Here is a 14,358-nt window from a genome sequence, read left to right as displayed (position 1 = left end):
ATTTATATAAAAATAACATAAGTTATAACTCGTGTATTGAACGGGCCAAAATGCTAGTTAAATGGTTAAACAACTCAGCTCCGCCTGTCAACGCTTAAGAATAGAGGGGAAAAGTTAGAGAATCTCTACTCTCAAGTCTCAAACAAATGTAGTTGATGAGGCTCGAACTTATGACCTCAAAAATTATGACCCAAAATAACAAAATGAGTTCCCCACCAACCTTCACCAAACTTTGCTTGGTAACATTTTATTTGTATTGGCTTAGCCAAAACACAACTTCCATTACATACAACTGGCATTATATAGAGTACATTGCATTTCTCTTTCTATATCTAACCTAAAACAACCAATATAAATTTCACCAACAATTTATTTTAAATTGGGATTCAAAATTAAAGCGAAGAGATTTTGGAAAGAAAAAATAAAATTACTCGGTAAAATAAGGGTAAATTCAAGTTGATCTCTGAGATAAATGATGTGAATAAATCTCCTCTCACAATTTATTCATTTTCTTTTATTTTTTAAATGATAAAAGTAAAAAAAAAAAAGTGGCACAGATTTTAACACATAAAATTGTGAGATGAGATAAATTAGATTGTTAATCTCTCAGAACTTGGGCTCCCTCGTAAAATAAAACAAGAAATACCATAGACAAGAGGGGATAGACAGGGCAACAAATAAGAGTGTGGGACTGTGGGTATATGTGTCACACCAATAAGGCAAAAATCAGGTGAGATAACATAGAGCACAGCATACGATTGCATTTGAAGAAGAGATAGAAAAGTTTGGCAGGAAGAGAAATTCAGACATCAGTATGACTTCTAAGGTATAAATTGTCTGTAACTTGTCTCTTCCAACTAACCATCACTAATGAGGGAAGGAAGGGAGACATCTTTATTTGATTCAATTTTTTTTTCAAAAAAAAAATAAAAAAAAATACAATTGTTTTTTAAAAGCTACCATCAGTCCATCAGCAAGCAGTATGTACACATAGCAATTGACAATGACAATTTTCATTGGCCCACTCTTTTGTACCTCTATACAAGTATTTATTTAGCCCTTTACCATTTTAATCATCAAACCTCACTTTACTTTTTTTATCTTATATGCGTGTCATTTTAATAAAATCATACCAAGACTAGAAATGTCATTTTCCTATGTTTATTTTTAGACTACTATTTTGCTACACAATTACACTACTCCGTTCTTAATTTAAGCATTACACGCAACTTATCCACTTGAATGAAAATACACATTAACGTTAGGTCGTTAGTTTTCCACTGGTCATAATTAAACACTACATCCCGGAATCCATGAACATAAAACTTTTAAACTTGTCAAAGGGTGCAAAGTATTTGTAAAGAAGAAGACCAGGGAGTGTGCAAATGGCATACTAAATGATCTAAACCATAGAATAATGTGAATCGTAATACCTTGGATCAACATTTAACAACCATAGAAAGCATATAAAGCTACAATGACAGTGTTCAAGTAGCAGGCAAAGTGTAAAACTAAAAATTTACCATATTCAAATTGCATGAAAGAGGTACCTAATGAATCGGTGCAATCTTGAAGTAAATGGTCATAAAATAGTCCCGGTGTGTATAACGGGATCACGAACTGCATCTGCTTCTTTGGGTCATTTGTATAGCTGCCAAGTTATACTTGTTACAGGAATTACATGATCAATGGCCATATTATTGGCTTACTTAATAAGGAAATGTGTTGAATGCTGTAACACAAGTAATGGAATGCCAACCATGTTTATTGAGTAATGGACTTTGTGGGAGCAAATACTTCACCTTTTGACTACCATTTCTGCTTATGAGACATCCTTCTCATCAACGTGGTATGGTCTATGATATTAACTCACTTGCCATCTCCAATCACCCAGTTAAAGAGTTAAGCTCTTTTAAAACTTTCCATTCCCAGGAACCTGTTGAAATTTTCTACTTCAGTTCCCGCATTATATAATCCCATAAGAAAACTGTTGTATTAATTTCTTATAACGTCATGTAAGAAATGCATCTAGATGTTGGTTGACTTGGTTCTAGTCAAGTGTGTGTTAGGTTAATACAAGCATAAATAAGAATGGGAAGTACAAATTACATGGAACTAGAGAAACATTGACTTCTTTAACCGGCTAAAAATGGAAAGTTGCAGATCCAAGGAATTCTACTTCCTATATGAATTACAAGGGAAAAAATCTTCATGGGAAATATTACTTCTCATGTTTAATAAAACAATCACTTAGAAAGCACTGTTATTCGTTATTATAAGGTGAATTAAGGACAAAACGAAGACCATTCATGATCCTTTACAAAAAAAAGCAGCAAAGTTAAGAAAGAACAAGCAAAATCATTGACAACATCTACTGGTTTGCTAGAAGGGTGGCAAATCTGGGCTAATCAAAGGTGGCATGTTCAGCAGTTCAGATATAGCCTAACTTGTGTTCTAGCTCTGCAGCACCAATCCTATTGCAGAAAAAAAAAAAAAGAGCCCACAAAGGTTTAAACTTCACCAATGAATATCTGCTCACTAAATACAGTGAAAGAAACTCAATAAAGCTTCAACTTGGTGGTGATTAACTGTCTATTAAAGGCTGCTAGAGGTTTTTTTTTATTTCAGAAGTAATTTTGGAAAGGGGGAGAATTGAAAGAATTATTGATCATTCAATAAAAACAGAAGACACATGTCACCGCCTAAAAACACCAAGTCACCAACTGCACATCCATTTCGAAACTGTAGAGGATCCAGTCCCGTCCCTGTGGATAAATCATAATAATGGAACATGATATTAGGTCCAAATTGCTGATCTCTTAAGTGTTCTTAAACTAGTTTTTTGTCTCCTACTTTCAGTAATTAAATATTAGTTACTATACACACTGTCTAAAGTTTCTAGAGTTGTTAATGGGTATTTGAACAGGGGATTACATTTTGAAGTTCTCAATGATTCCTGATAGATGAATCAACTACAGCAGCCACTAAATGATACATAAAATATCCATAAATTATACACACATATAGCAGCAAAATCAGCAGCTCTAAACCTGCGGAATTACAACTCTAAAAGCATATATTTCGTTTTTTGATTGAGAAGAACCATCTGCATTATCTGTGACCAGGACAACATGTATCTGAAGCCTAATCAAATGATACTGTAGCTAGTAATACATTGAACTTCAATAACAATTGAATATCATAATGGAAATTATCATAACAATCAATTTTATGTTTAAAAAAAAAAACTGATTGCTGTGCCACATACAAAAATCAACTTTAAAAAGCAAATTCCATTGACAAAGATGCAGCACCAAACATAAAGCCAAATCATCAAACCAAAGAAAATTCACTTCTTTAGACCTTTCTCTCTCTCTCTTTTTTTTTTTTTCCTTTTTTCAGTCACAAATTCTTTCATAGACTTGGCATTTAAACGATAAGAAAAGAGGCAGGAGGAAAACAAGAGTAAATATGTAACTATCTTAGAGACAGCTTAATCTGGTGAGGTAAATTAGCACTGCAAAAGTAAAGTTTAATCATCGCTAATTTGCTATGATCATTATACCACCAAGCAGCAAAAATATAGTTATCATCTGATATAATAGGCAATTTGATTTTTTAGTCAAACTGCACTAAAAAAATAATCCAAGCAGAAACTAAACATAGCTGTAAATCACCATTTTGACCTCTTACCAACAGCTCTTTTCTAAGATTTAAACCAATTCAAAGATATCAAACGTGCTTAGTTGGAATCAAGATAGCAACTAGCGGATAAGCTTCCATAAAAGAGCCATAAAAAATAACACGCAATAAATGGAGCCTCGGCAAACTACTTACTAGGCTTGTATGCTATATCTTGTTCACATCTAGAGCTGTCTACGGCAAATTACCTTTATACAAAGAAAAATGGAGTTGAGTTTAGGAAAAACCAATCATCTAATTTTGATCTCTCTTAATTGCCACAACAAATTACTCAAAAAGGCATAAAATGATCAAGCTAATTACAAAACCTAGACATTTTAAATGCATCAAACAATAAATTAAAGTTTGGCAAGTTTAAGCTATTTCAAGTTGACGTTATAAAAAATGCTTAGCAATAATTTTCAAAGAACTTAAGAAATTGAATCTCAGTTTCATCTTTCATGTACAAAGCCATGCACATCCATGATATTTTTCTTAACAACATCTTCTCTATAACTCTCAAATCTTATAACTAATTTGTCGCTAAAGGTGACTTCAGACTGGACAACAATTGATTGTAGAAGTTGAACCTTGAAAGCTTTTCCCAGATGAAAATTCAGTGACTCATCAAAAGTAACACTTAATTCCTTGAATTATATTACTAAATCTCATCAATAACTCCTATCGTTCCAAGTCATTAAGGAAACCCCAAGCTGCCCCACCCTTCTTCCCAAACCATTCACAATAGATTCAATGAAACCTTGTAGATTTTTGCTCATATCACATTCTTTTCACACTTCATTAAGAAACTTCCACCTTACCCGTAATCCTATTATATCACCAAAATCGTAGCTTTTCTCACCATTAACAATGTCTTCATCATTAAAATTAGAGTAAATCACCAAAAAAAATCCTACATTTTGATCATTTTATAGGAAAAACTGCCGTCTTTGTATTTTATGAGTTATTAGTATGGTGGAAGATTTTAAGGCAGGTGTTAACATTTGCGCAGAAATCTACAAGCCTCTTCTCCTATGCTATTATCGATGCTGCAAGAATTTGCTATTGTGAATAGAAAACTAGGGTTATACAATGCTAAATTGATGAGCAGAAGATTATAGTGAATTATTAAGTAATTTAGTGTTAATCAGGAAATCAAACTTTCAATTTTTACAAAATTAAAGATCACAATTGGATGCTTGCAAATTGGCATAATTTGTGGTTAAATTAAACTCATCAAAGTAAAATACTTAGCAACTTACCGCCACCGTCATATTGCGGCGTCAGAAATACGCAATTCGCCGGATAGTGGTGGTTCCGGTGGAGATTGTGCAGGTTCCGCCAACATGTCGCCGTAGTTGGGAAGAGGAAACGATTGCAATTCAATTTTGGGCGGAAATATCATATAACCCATCAAGAAATCAAATTAATTACAATGGGACCCACTTTCATGTTTATTTATATAATCATCTAAAAGACATTTATACCCCTATTTTTGGGCATATATTCCCAGTATGCCATAGTACCGGAGAGGGGAGTTTATTTCATGTTCTGAGCACTCTTTCAAATTGCAAACCCTTGACTTGAATTTTCTGGAAAAAATAAAATTGAGAAATTAGGGTTTCCCGATTAAATATGAGCGATGGAGGTGAGAAGATTAAGAGAGAGAACGAAGAAGAAGAAGATGGCAACAGCATAAGAGAAAGAAGAGCAATAATCTCAATCGAAAGAGCCGAACCTGACGATTATGGTCGAGCTGCTTCGAAGATGGCAGTTGCCCAGATTTGCGAAGGGGTTGGTTTTGAAGCCATCAAACAATCTGCTTTGGAAGCAATTTCTGATATTGCGGTTCGATTCATTTGCGACTTAGGCAAATCTGCTTCTTTTTATGCTAATTTAGCTGGTAGATCAGAATCCAGCCTTTTCGACATTGTTAAGGGTTTGCAAGATTTTTCTGGGTTTCCTGAGAATAATATTGTTCATCAGATGACTGATTTTGTGCGCACTGTTGAAGATATTGAAATCCCATTTGCACAACCAATTCCAAGGTTTCCTGTTCCTGTTATGAAAAATTCAAGGAAATGGCAAACTCCAAGCTTCTTGCAAATGGGTGAAACTCCGAGCAGTAAGCATATACCCGATTGGTTGCCGGCTTTTCCAGATCCTCATACTTATATTCAGTCACCTGTTTGGAGTCAAAAGAAGTTGGATCCTCGGATTAGTAAAGGGGAGCAAGCCAGACAGAGAAGAAAGGCTGAGCGATCTTTGTTGAATTTGCAGCAACGTTTGTTATCCAATGGTTTAGCTGGACCTTCAGGGTCAGTCCCTCCTCATGTTAATGATGGGGATAGGAGTATGGGAGTTCCGATGGGGGATAACCCGTTCCTCGCCCCGCCATTGCCACCACCACCTGGGAAGAATGCCTATGAGAATGGTGTTCGTGAGAGGAAGCATGTGTTGGTGAAGGAGACGTTTGCTCCGGCCATTGATGCCCTCAAGGGGAATACCGATGATGGAGGATTGGATGCGGATGCAATGGAGATAGATAAGAGAGTGGTTCCGAATTCGATTCCTGTGAAAAGGAGGCCAGTGGTAAATTTCAAGTTGAAGGCGGGTAAGAAGATGTTAGTAGAGGATTTGGATATACATCTTAGGAGCAAGGTTAATGAAAAGAGGACAACAATGTTGGGAAGGGATGATGATAAGGATGACAAGAAAAGGAGAGCTGAATTCATTCTAAGGCAGTCTTCAATGGATAATCCTCAAGAAGTGTCTCAGATGTAAATTAGATATTTCTGTAATTGGATTCTTTGTAGGTATAGGAAATACCCTCAGTTTCTGAATGGGGTGATTGTGATTTTACACATTGGTACATCATCTTTCTAGCTTTTAGATTGTAGCAGTATTTTTCTCTCTCCCTTAGACAATTTTGGAGAAACTTGTACTACAATTCTTTGAAAATTGAGTCTTCTCTCATCTTTGCAACTTCCTTGTAACCAAAAATACAAATTAATTGTATTACTGTAATTGAGATAGTATTGATGAAAATTTTGTTTGTTTACTTTCTATCGTTAATTTGTTATCCTTAACCAAGTTTTAGGATGTGTTGCAAGTTTTGGATAGAGTACTTCTGAACATGGGAATGACAAAGTAAGGCTATTGCGACCTAAATTGACCAAATGACCACTGATATGTGGTGTCATGTCTACATGACAATAAACACCAGCAGTATCTACTATAATGTTATGACAAAAGAGGACAGTAGGTGATATCTTTACTATATAAAGGTCTCAATTCTAGTAAAGGAACTACTACAAAACTCAATAGTAAGATGGTCAAAATAAAGATCAGTAAGAATGAAATACTAGCAAAAACGTTTGGCTGATGTAGTCAGAATACTACATTTTACAGCAGTAGTATATTCCTAGTACTCAAGAGGACAACACTCGTAGCCAGAGAAAAATTGAAAGTAAAAACAAGATGCCAGCTAGAACACAGTCCCGACTTTCTTGAAGGAAGAACTGAGGTCCTTTCAAATGATAACCTCACTTTTTAAGCTTCATATCAGAATTTGAAAGAGCCACTCTGCCTCGGTGATTGAATATCATGAAGTCCAAGTTCTCAGGTAAAGAAACTATCCTGCAATCATAATCAAATTTCTTAATATCAGTAGAAGTTGAAACACCTATAAGCCTTATCCTAGAACAGCGGAACACCAAATGCATCAGACATCCAAGGAAAGAAGAGGGGGGAAGGGGTGTTGAGTAAGAGATTAAAGGGGCAGAGAAAGAGGAAAACAGATTAGGAACCCAAAATAAAAAAATTGGCTTCTTTCACAAGACATTGACTATGAATGGACACCATACACATCAATGCATCTTCAAATGAAGTTATAAGGTGACAGACAAGCTTGATTTACAAACTAAGATATATACAAGTTTGTGTATTATCCTGAACTTTTCATATACAATGTTCAAGTGAATTGAATTTTTTGAAGAAATATCACATTTACATACTGTCGTCATAAAGCATTCTGCACAAGCAATCATCAGCTGATAAATATATGCCCCTATAGAGCATCAACAACAGAAGCATACTACACAGAAGTATGTTGAGGTGACATCCCACCTGCCCGGAAAACACTGCAACATACGGAGTATCATTTATGCCTTTAATGCTCTCATCACTAATTACTCACAGACAGCAAATTGGTTGGAATAGAAAGTTACCAGCTTTGATTCTCTGCCTATACACTATTACTCTGTATCATGTTCCTGATCATGATCACCTGGAACACCTTGTGTGCACACTTACATTATTTCTTTCCCTTTACTCCCCGTTATCCGTAACACCTCTTACCCACCGCAGCTATAACCTATAAACTTTGCATCATCTAGTATTCACTTTGTGGTTTCCTAAGTTAAATGGCAAATGGTGACAAAAGAAGTAATATTGGTGTATCCACTAAGTAGAGACAGTAAAAGCTAAAAATTGAAAGTTATTGGACAAAGGAAACACCAAGACTAAGAGCAACATAAGAGCTATGGATACAAGTCATAACTGATGACTCATGGGGTTCCAGCCTTGAACAATGATGAGAAAAGAATCCTGAAGAACTAGATAACAGGAAAGACCAGGTGCCTGCTATAGACTACAGAGTTCAACAGAAAGACAAGAACAGAAAACAGAAGGAAAATAGAGAGAAAGCTTGGATCTTTGATTAATACGAAGATAACAGCTACAATGGAAGAAGGCTACTTCACTACAATACAGTACACTACTTACTTTCTCCAATAACCACCTCCTTATTCTTACCCTTCCCTCTCTATTTATACTAGGGACTATTAACCTAGCAAACTAATATTACTAAAATACCCATATTACCCCCCCCCCCCCCCCCCCCTCAGGTTAGTCTATTACAGTGCCACTTAAAAGTCAAGTGATAAAAAGATCCAGGGATGATGAAACAGACACAAGTAGCTTAATGGTTATTCTTCAGTCATCAGACATGATTTAAGCTTCAAAAAATGAACCATAGATCTGGGCGCAAATTTCTTGTGGTCTAGGCTTTTTAGTGAGATCTTGGAGTATAGATAGTGCAAATAGGTGTTCAATGCTTTTGTTCCAGATGTTATAAGACTTGTAAAAAATGCCATGGATGCAGGTCTCAGAATTACATTTTCATTATTCAAGAATGATTAATATTCGCAAGAGTTTAATAGGGAAATTTAAAACCACTACAACAATACCAACAACAAGAAAGCCTTAGTCCCAAAATGATTTGGGGTCGGCTAATATAAAAACCACAACACAAAAAATTCAACAAGTTTAAGTTTCCAAACACATGAATCATGGCACAATTACAAATATACAATACCACTTTAATTTTGGAAATATATTCTGAAATTGGTCCGAAAGCGTGGATTTACCCTTTAATTTTGGACAGTTTTTAAACTTTTCCGAACTCGTAAAACAAAGAAGACAAGGTGAGTTCCATGTACCCCAATAGACTATTTGGGTGATTGAAAACGTCCAATTTGCCTCTTAACAAATAAACTATTACGCTTATACGATTGTAGACAACCTTTTATGACCTTGGGGAACATCCCTCCACCATCACTTGAATTTTGAAATCGTGATTTGTAATTTTAGAAAATAGCCTGATATTGTGTCAAAAATTTAGCATGTGGAGAACATTTTACATGGATAGGTTAAGCACCAATGTGCTTCACGAGGGTCCCAAGACCATGCCTTAGCCCATGACTGTAATCGTAACCACGTCTTACCTACATTGGCCATGCCTACCTTGTGTCCATGCCCCATGCCTAGGCTTTGCCTTGGCTCATACAACGGCAATAGTAGCGCCCGTGCTTCAACAATTATTAGCTCTACATGGCCACCAAATAGCCAACACAATAAACTAAATAGTCCTTAATACCTGCACTTCCTTTTGTCCTTCACTCCCACATCAGCCATCTTAGGGGTAACTAGAAATTTACAACTTTAACTTCTTCATTATCATTATTAATAAATAGAGATAGAAAACTAGAATCCCAAAGGGTAATATGAAATTTCCTTTGTTACTGCATATTCAATATGACATTACAATGGTGTACCAAATTTTAATGTGTTTAGAGCTTCCCTCCCGATTCCAAGAGATCTTGGGATTGATTCTCACCCCGCCCTTGTGGCTCTCTAAACACCAAAAAAAATTTTAATGTGTTTTTCTTCTAGGAAGCAAGATGGTTTTAAATGTCTGAAAGTAGTTTCCAAAACCAAAAATAAAAATGAAAAAAAAAAACCAACACTCCTTTTCAGAATATCCTAGAATAATAATAACTAACATAAAAGGATTACTGCCATAACTCATTCGGGATTGCCCACAATTCCACAAACATCTTCAAAAACACATCAACCACTTTCAAATTTCAATTTTGTACTAAAATAATTTATGAGCTTCTAATATAATTCTTAAAATTCCAATTAAACATAGATATCCTACGACCAAACTGGAAACATGAAACAAAATCCTTCCAAAACTTAATACTCAAACAAAAATGGACATTACTTGTACATCAATTGACAAAAAGTTGAATTTCCAAATGTACAACCATTTTAAGACCCTAGGAACAGTGAAATATGAAGAGCCATAGTAATACAGATCTTAGCAACGGATATGAGGATATGCGGAAAGATATGGGGATGAATTTTAGCAATGGAATGGAAAGCACGCTTTAGTTGCATAGCTAAAAGGAAGAAAGAAACAGTCACCCAATTGAGCAATATAGCCTAAATTTTGCACTTGGAGAAAGTTAGATGAATGGTTTCCAACTTTTATCAAATTGTAGTTAAATCATTTCAAGGAGTATCAACAAGAATAGATTTGATAAAAACTTTCCTATTATCCCATAGAATTAACACAAACCAACCACCTAGTTCACAGATCTAATATGAGGGAAATCTAGTAATGCCAAAAGAGATTCCCTCGGGACTATAGTCTCAAGATCACAATGGGATATTTGGGAATGTTGGGAAGTATACCAGGACTATTAGACAATTGGTGCTATCATAAAGGAGATAAATAGAAAGTCCTCATTTCACTCTACACTTGCATACTGTTCCTACTCATAAGCTAATGGTATAATTGTGATAGTCTTGGAAGTTAGAATAGTGTATCTTAACATATCTATTTATGGGGGGGATGTTGAATATTCTCAAGCTAGATTGATCCATATAAACACATAAAGAATTTAGTACAATCCCCTATTGTTTGTCAAAATTAGAAAAGAAACAATAGATAATGATCAAATCCACCTAAAACAACAGAAGCAGCAACAAAAGGCACAATTTTCACATAAAAATTGGTGCAATCTATATTCACAATATTAACATTAGAAGTGCATTTAGTCAAATTACAGATTTTGAACACATAGATCGAAATACTTATCAAAGGCGTAAAGATTGTATACGATTAGAACTGAAAACAACAAAAAGAGGGAGAAACTTGGACCTGTTTTCCTCAGAAGCTGGATGAATGGAGTGGAAATTGCCAGGAACAGTTAGGCCAGCGTACATACACAACAGAAACCCTAAAATTAATTCAAATACTACCTGCATCATCATCATCAAAGAGCAAACCCAAATTAAAATTCCAGATCAATCAATCAACAAATTGAATCATAAATGAAATCCAGAAATAAATTAAGGACTAACATTGATAGGAGGTCCAGTAAACTCATCCTCAGTAATCTTCAAGAATCCTCTATCTGACGAAAACGAATGAAACACAAAGAGATGAGTTGAGTTTGCATCTGAAAAACCTAGAAAAAAGTGAGAAGAGAAGAGAGAGAAAAATACATTGAATGGTGGAGTAGGCGGCATGAGAGAGAATAAGAACTCCGAGAAGACCCACTGTAAATCCTAAACCCATCTTTTCTTCTGATTTCACCTTCTCAGATGTTCGCTTGACTCAAGGAGGAGGAACACCGCTGTCAATGTTTTTTCGCTCACTTTGTCTTCTGTTGTTTTTTCTTTGTAATTTTGTATACGGAGTTAAACGGAGAATTAAGTATACATAAAAATCACAAATACGCCTTTTGTAATTCATAAGTCTACTAAAATATATGCTACATATTAGGTTAATATTAATTTTGTGTAATTTTTACTTATCGCTAATTGATTTATATCAGGTTAATATTAATTTTGAGAGAAGGATCGGGCATCGTTTGTTTTATACACCATAAAGCAATATTCGAGGAACCATGCACGTAATGCTCCGTAAAGAAGTACGTAATATAGACAGCACATTGAAGATTTCATTTCAAATTTTATGAAGTAATTAATTAGGAGATCAACTTTAATTTTGTAGTAAAGGTAAAAATATGTTAATGGTGGACAGACGAATATTAGTAATACGAATGTATCAGATAATGTTGAGAAGGGTATAACGTGATGCATGACCATTGATGAGTGTTGGATTACAAATGGTAACATAATTAGTTGCGTTAGATTCCCAGAAGCATAAGCACCAGTGAACTGTAACTGTAGTGAAAGTGTGTCATCTTAATCATCAATCTTTTGGTAATTTAATTTCATTTAATTATATTTGTCTTCTAAAAGTTCGTTACATCTGTCTACTATCCTCATACGATCTCAGTCTGCGGCTTTAGAGCAAGATGAATGCACTAAATCTTCAAGTCTAATTAACCAATATATTTGATCAATTCGTATTATCTATCATCTACTCCATCTATCAGCTTTAGAGCTAGATGATATCATTTATCATCTGCTACTTTCCATCTACTAGTAGATTTTTATATCTTGTGAATCCACATTCAACTTTGAGTGCTTTTTTTTTTTTTTTTTTTTTTTGATGACCAAATAGCGTTTTGTATGAGTCAATAATCATCACTACAACTTAGACATTTAAAAATTTCACAATAGCATTATTATTGGTAGAATATATAGTTGTATGACTATGAATGTAGAACAGGATTCTGGTTGTTTTTAGTTTGAAGATAAAAAAATGTGTATACAGCCCAAGGTTAAGCCCAAAATCAAGCCCAGATTACTATGTTGGGTTGAGTTTGAGATATAGCTTATATATAGGCCCAACTAGTTTGCCCAACTCTGAGGCTGCAACTGCAAGCTCCTTGTCTAACCTTTTGCTACATTGAATACACTCCATTCTTTCTCCAAGTAAGGGCTGCAGTGTAAAGTTAAACGATCCTTTTTAAAACTAAAAACAAATTAATATAGATGCTCCAGCCTGAACTCTAGTCCACAAACTCAGGCAAATATAGGAATAAATAAAGAAATAGTTGGCAAATTAAACAAAAAAAAAGGGGGGGAATTTTTTCAAGTGAAATCCTTTTCAGATATATATTTGGGCCACCATTATTTGTCAAATTTCAAAGGACCATATCATATATTCATATGTACTTGTAGAAGCTAGTGATCATATAAAGCCTGGTTGGAAATTTCATACATTTAGAATATGAATATGAATTTTGTCTAATGTGGAATTTGTTAGGTTATGTTATGTGGAACAAGTTTTTTTTTTATTCATGTGCTACATCCATGGTATAGATTTCATTGAGTGCTATTGCTCTTGCTTATATTCCAATTTCAATTTCAATTCTAAATTATGAAATTGTAAATGTCACAATCAAATAATAATAACTAAAAAATATAGAGGATTATGATAACTTACCAATCATAACAAGTTGAGCATCCAAAGGTCCCCTAATATAATATCGTCCCCTATATCCATGTTAAAAAAAAAACTTGGTTAGCATTGCAAAACTCATTTATTTTTCTGTTACAACATAAACTTCCTCGTGGCACATCCACCATCTACCAATTTAGACCACGTAGAGTGCTAAGATATCTACGATGAATGGCCAATTCATTGCATTTCATTTTCTATTGCTAATGCAACACATGCCTTCTTGATATTTTCCTCTTATTATTAGTGGGCACATCACTTCAATTTCCTAGCTTCTTTGTTGGCTAACTACTTTTTTTCTTTTCCTAAAACCATCATTGTCTTGAATTATGTCATTTTAACTGTTAATATGCCAATACGGATAATATATGATAGAATATAAAACATATTCCTGGGCCTCAACCATAACCTTAAGCTTTTGGTAAGATGATCCTCTAACATGGTATCAAAGCCAGCGTGACACAGAAGATCACGGGTTCGAATCTCATCCGCCCCTCCTTCAAAGTGGAATTAATTCGCACCAAGTATGGGTGAGCCTGTGTTCCATCCACATTTCAAACCCAAAGGGTCTTTCATGTGAGGGGGAGTGATAGAATATAAAACATATTCTTGGACTTCAACCATAAGCTTAAGCTTTTGGTTAAGATGGTTCTCTAATAATATAACCTTATAATTTTCATTTTTTATTTTATACCGGTACAAATTGATCGGAGCTAGTAGGCTCCCTTTGAAAGTAGAGTTTGCTTATTTACATCAAAGAAAACAACTTGTAACTGGACCAAAGAACATAATAGTATAAACTTAGCAAAAGCAAAATTATGGTTTATCCTTAAAATAAAAACAATGAATGGTTTATGTTTGTAATTGGTCTGGTTAGGTGTATCGACGCATCAATTTTGCCAGCGGAGTAAGTTGGGCCATGTTGGATCAAGAAGTGGCTCGAATGGCCC

At 34.8% G+C, this 14,358-nt stretch overlaps 2 protein-coding genes and 1 long non-coding RNA gene across 3 annotated transcripts; 1 reads left to right on the top strand and 2 right to left on the bottom strand.

The window, feature by feature from the left end:
* Positions 1-1,427: 1,427 nt before the first annotated feature.
* LOC145638725 (uncharacterized) lies at positions 1,428-5,058 on the bottom strand. The gene is made up of 3 exons (XR_014114694.1): positions 4,944-5,058; positions 1,803-1,936; positions 1,428-1,651 (listed from the first exon to the last, which is right to left on the bottom strand). It is a non-coding gene; the product is annotated as an uncharacterized LOC145638725 (long non-coding RNA).
* Positions 5,059-5,129: 71 nt separating this feature from the next.
* Positions 5,130-6,756, top strand: LOC145638724 (transcription initiation factor TFIID subunit 8-like). The gene has a single exon (XM_081689722.1). The coding sequence runs from the start codon at positions 5,317-5,319 to the stop codon at positions 6,463-6,465; it is 1,149 nt and encodes a 382-aa protein (XP_081545848.1). The 5' UTR covers positions 5,130-5,316; the 3' UTR covers positions 6,466-6,756.
* Positions 6,757-6,950: 194 nt separating this feature from the next.
* LOC145638723 (membrane magnesium transporter-like) lies at positions 6,951-11,730 on the bottom strand. Its single transcript, XM_081689721.1, has 4 exons — positions 11,539-11,730; positions 11,395-11,447; positions 11,192-11,292; positions 6,951-7,320 (listed from the first exon to the last, which is right to left on the bottom strand). Exons 1-4 carry the CDS (start codon positions 11,609-11,611, stop codon positions 7,227-7,229), a joined length of 321 nt encoding a protein of 106 aa, XP_081545847.1. The 5' UTR covers positions 11,612-11,730; the 3' UTR covers positions 6,951-7,226.
* Positions 11,731-14,358: the final 2,628 nt, after the last annotated feature.

The sequence above is a fragment of the Chenopodium album genome, chromosome 7 (assembly GCF_948465745.1).
Source record: "Chenopodium album chromosome 7, dcCheAlbu1.1, whole genome shotgun sequence".
NCBI lineage: Eukaryota > Viridiplantae > Streptophyta > Magnoliopsida > Caryophyllales > Amaranthaceae > Chenopodium > Chenopodium album.
This window is presented reverse-complemented; position numbering and strand designations above follow the sequence as displayed.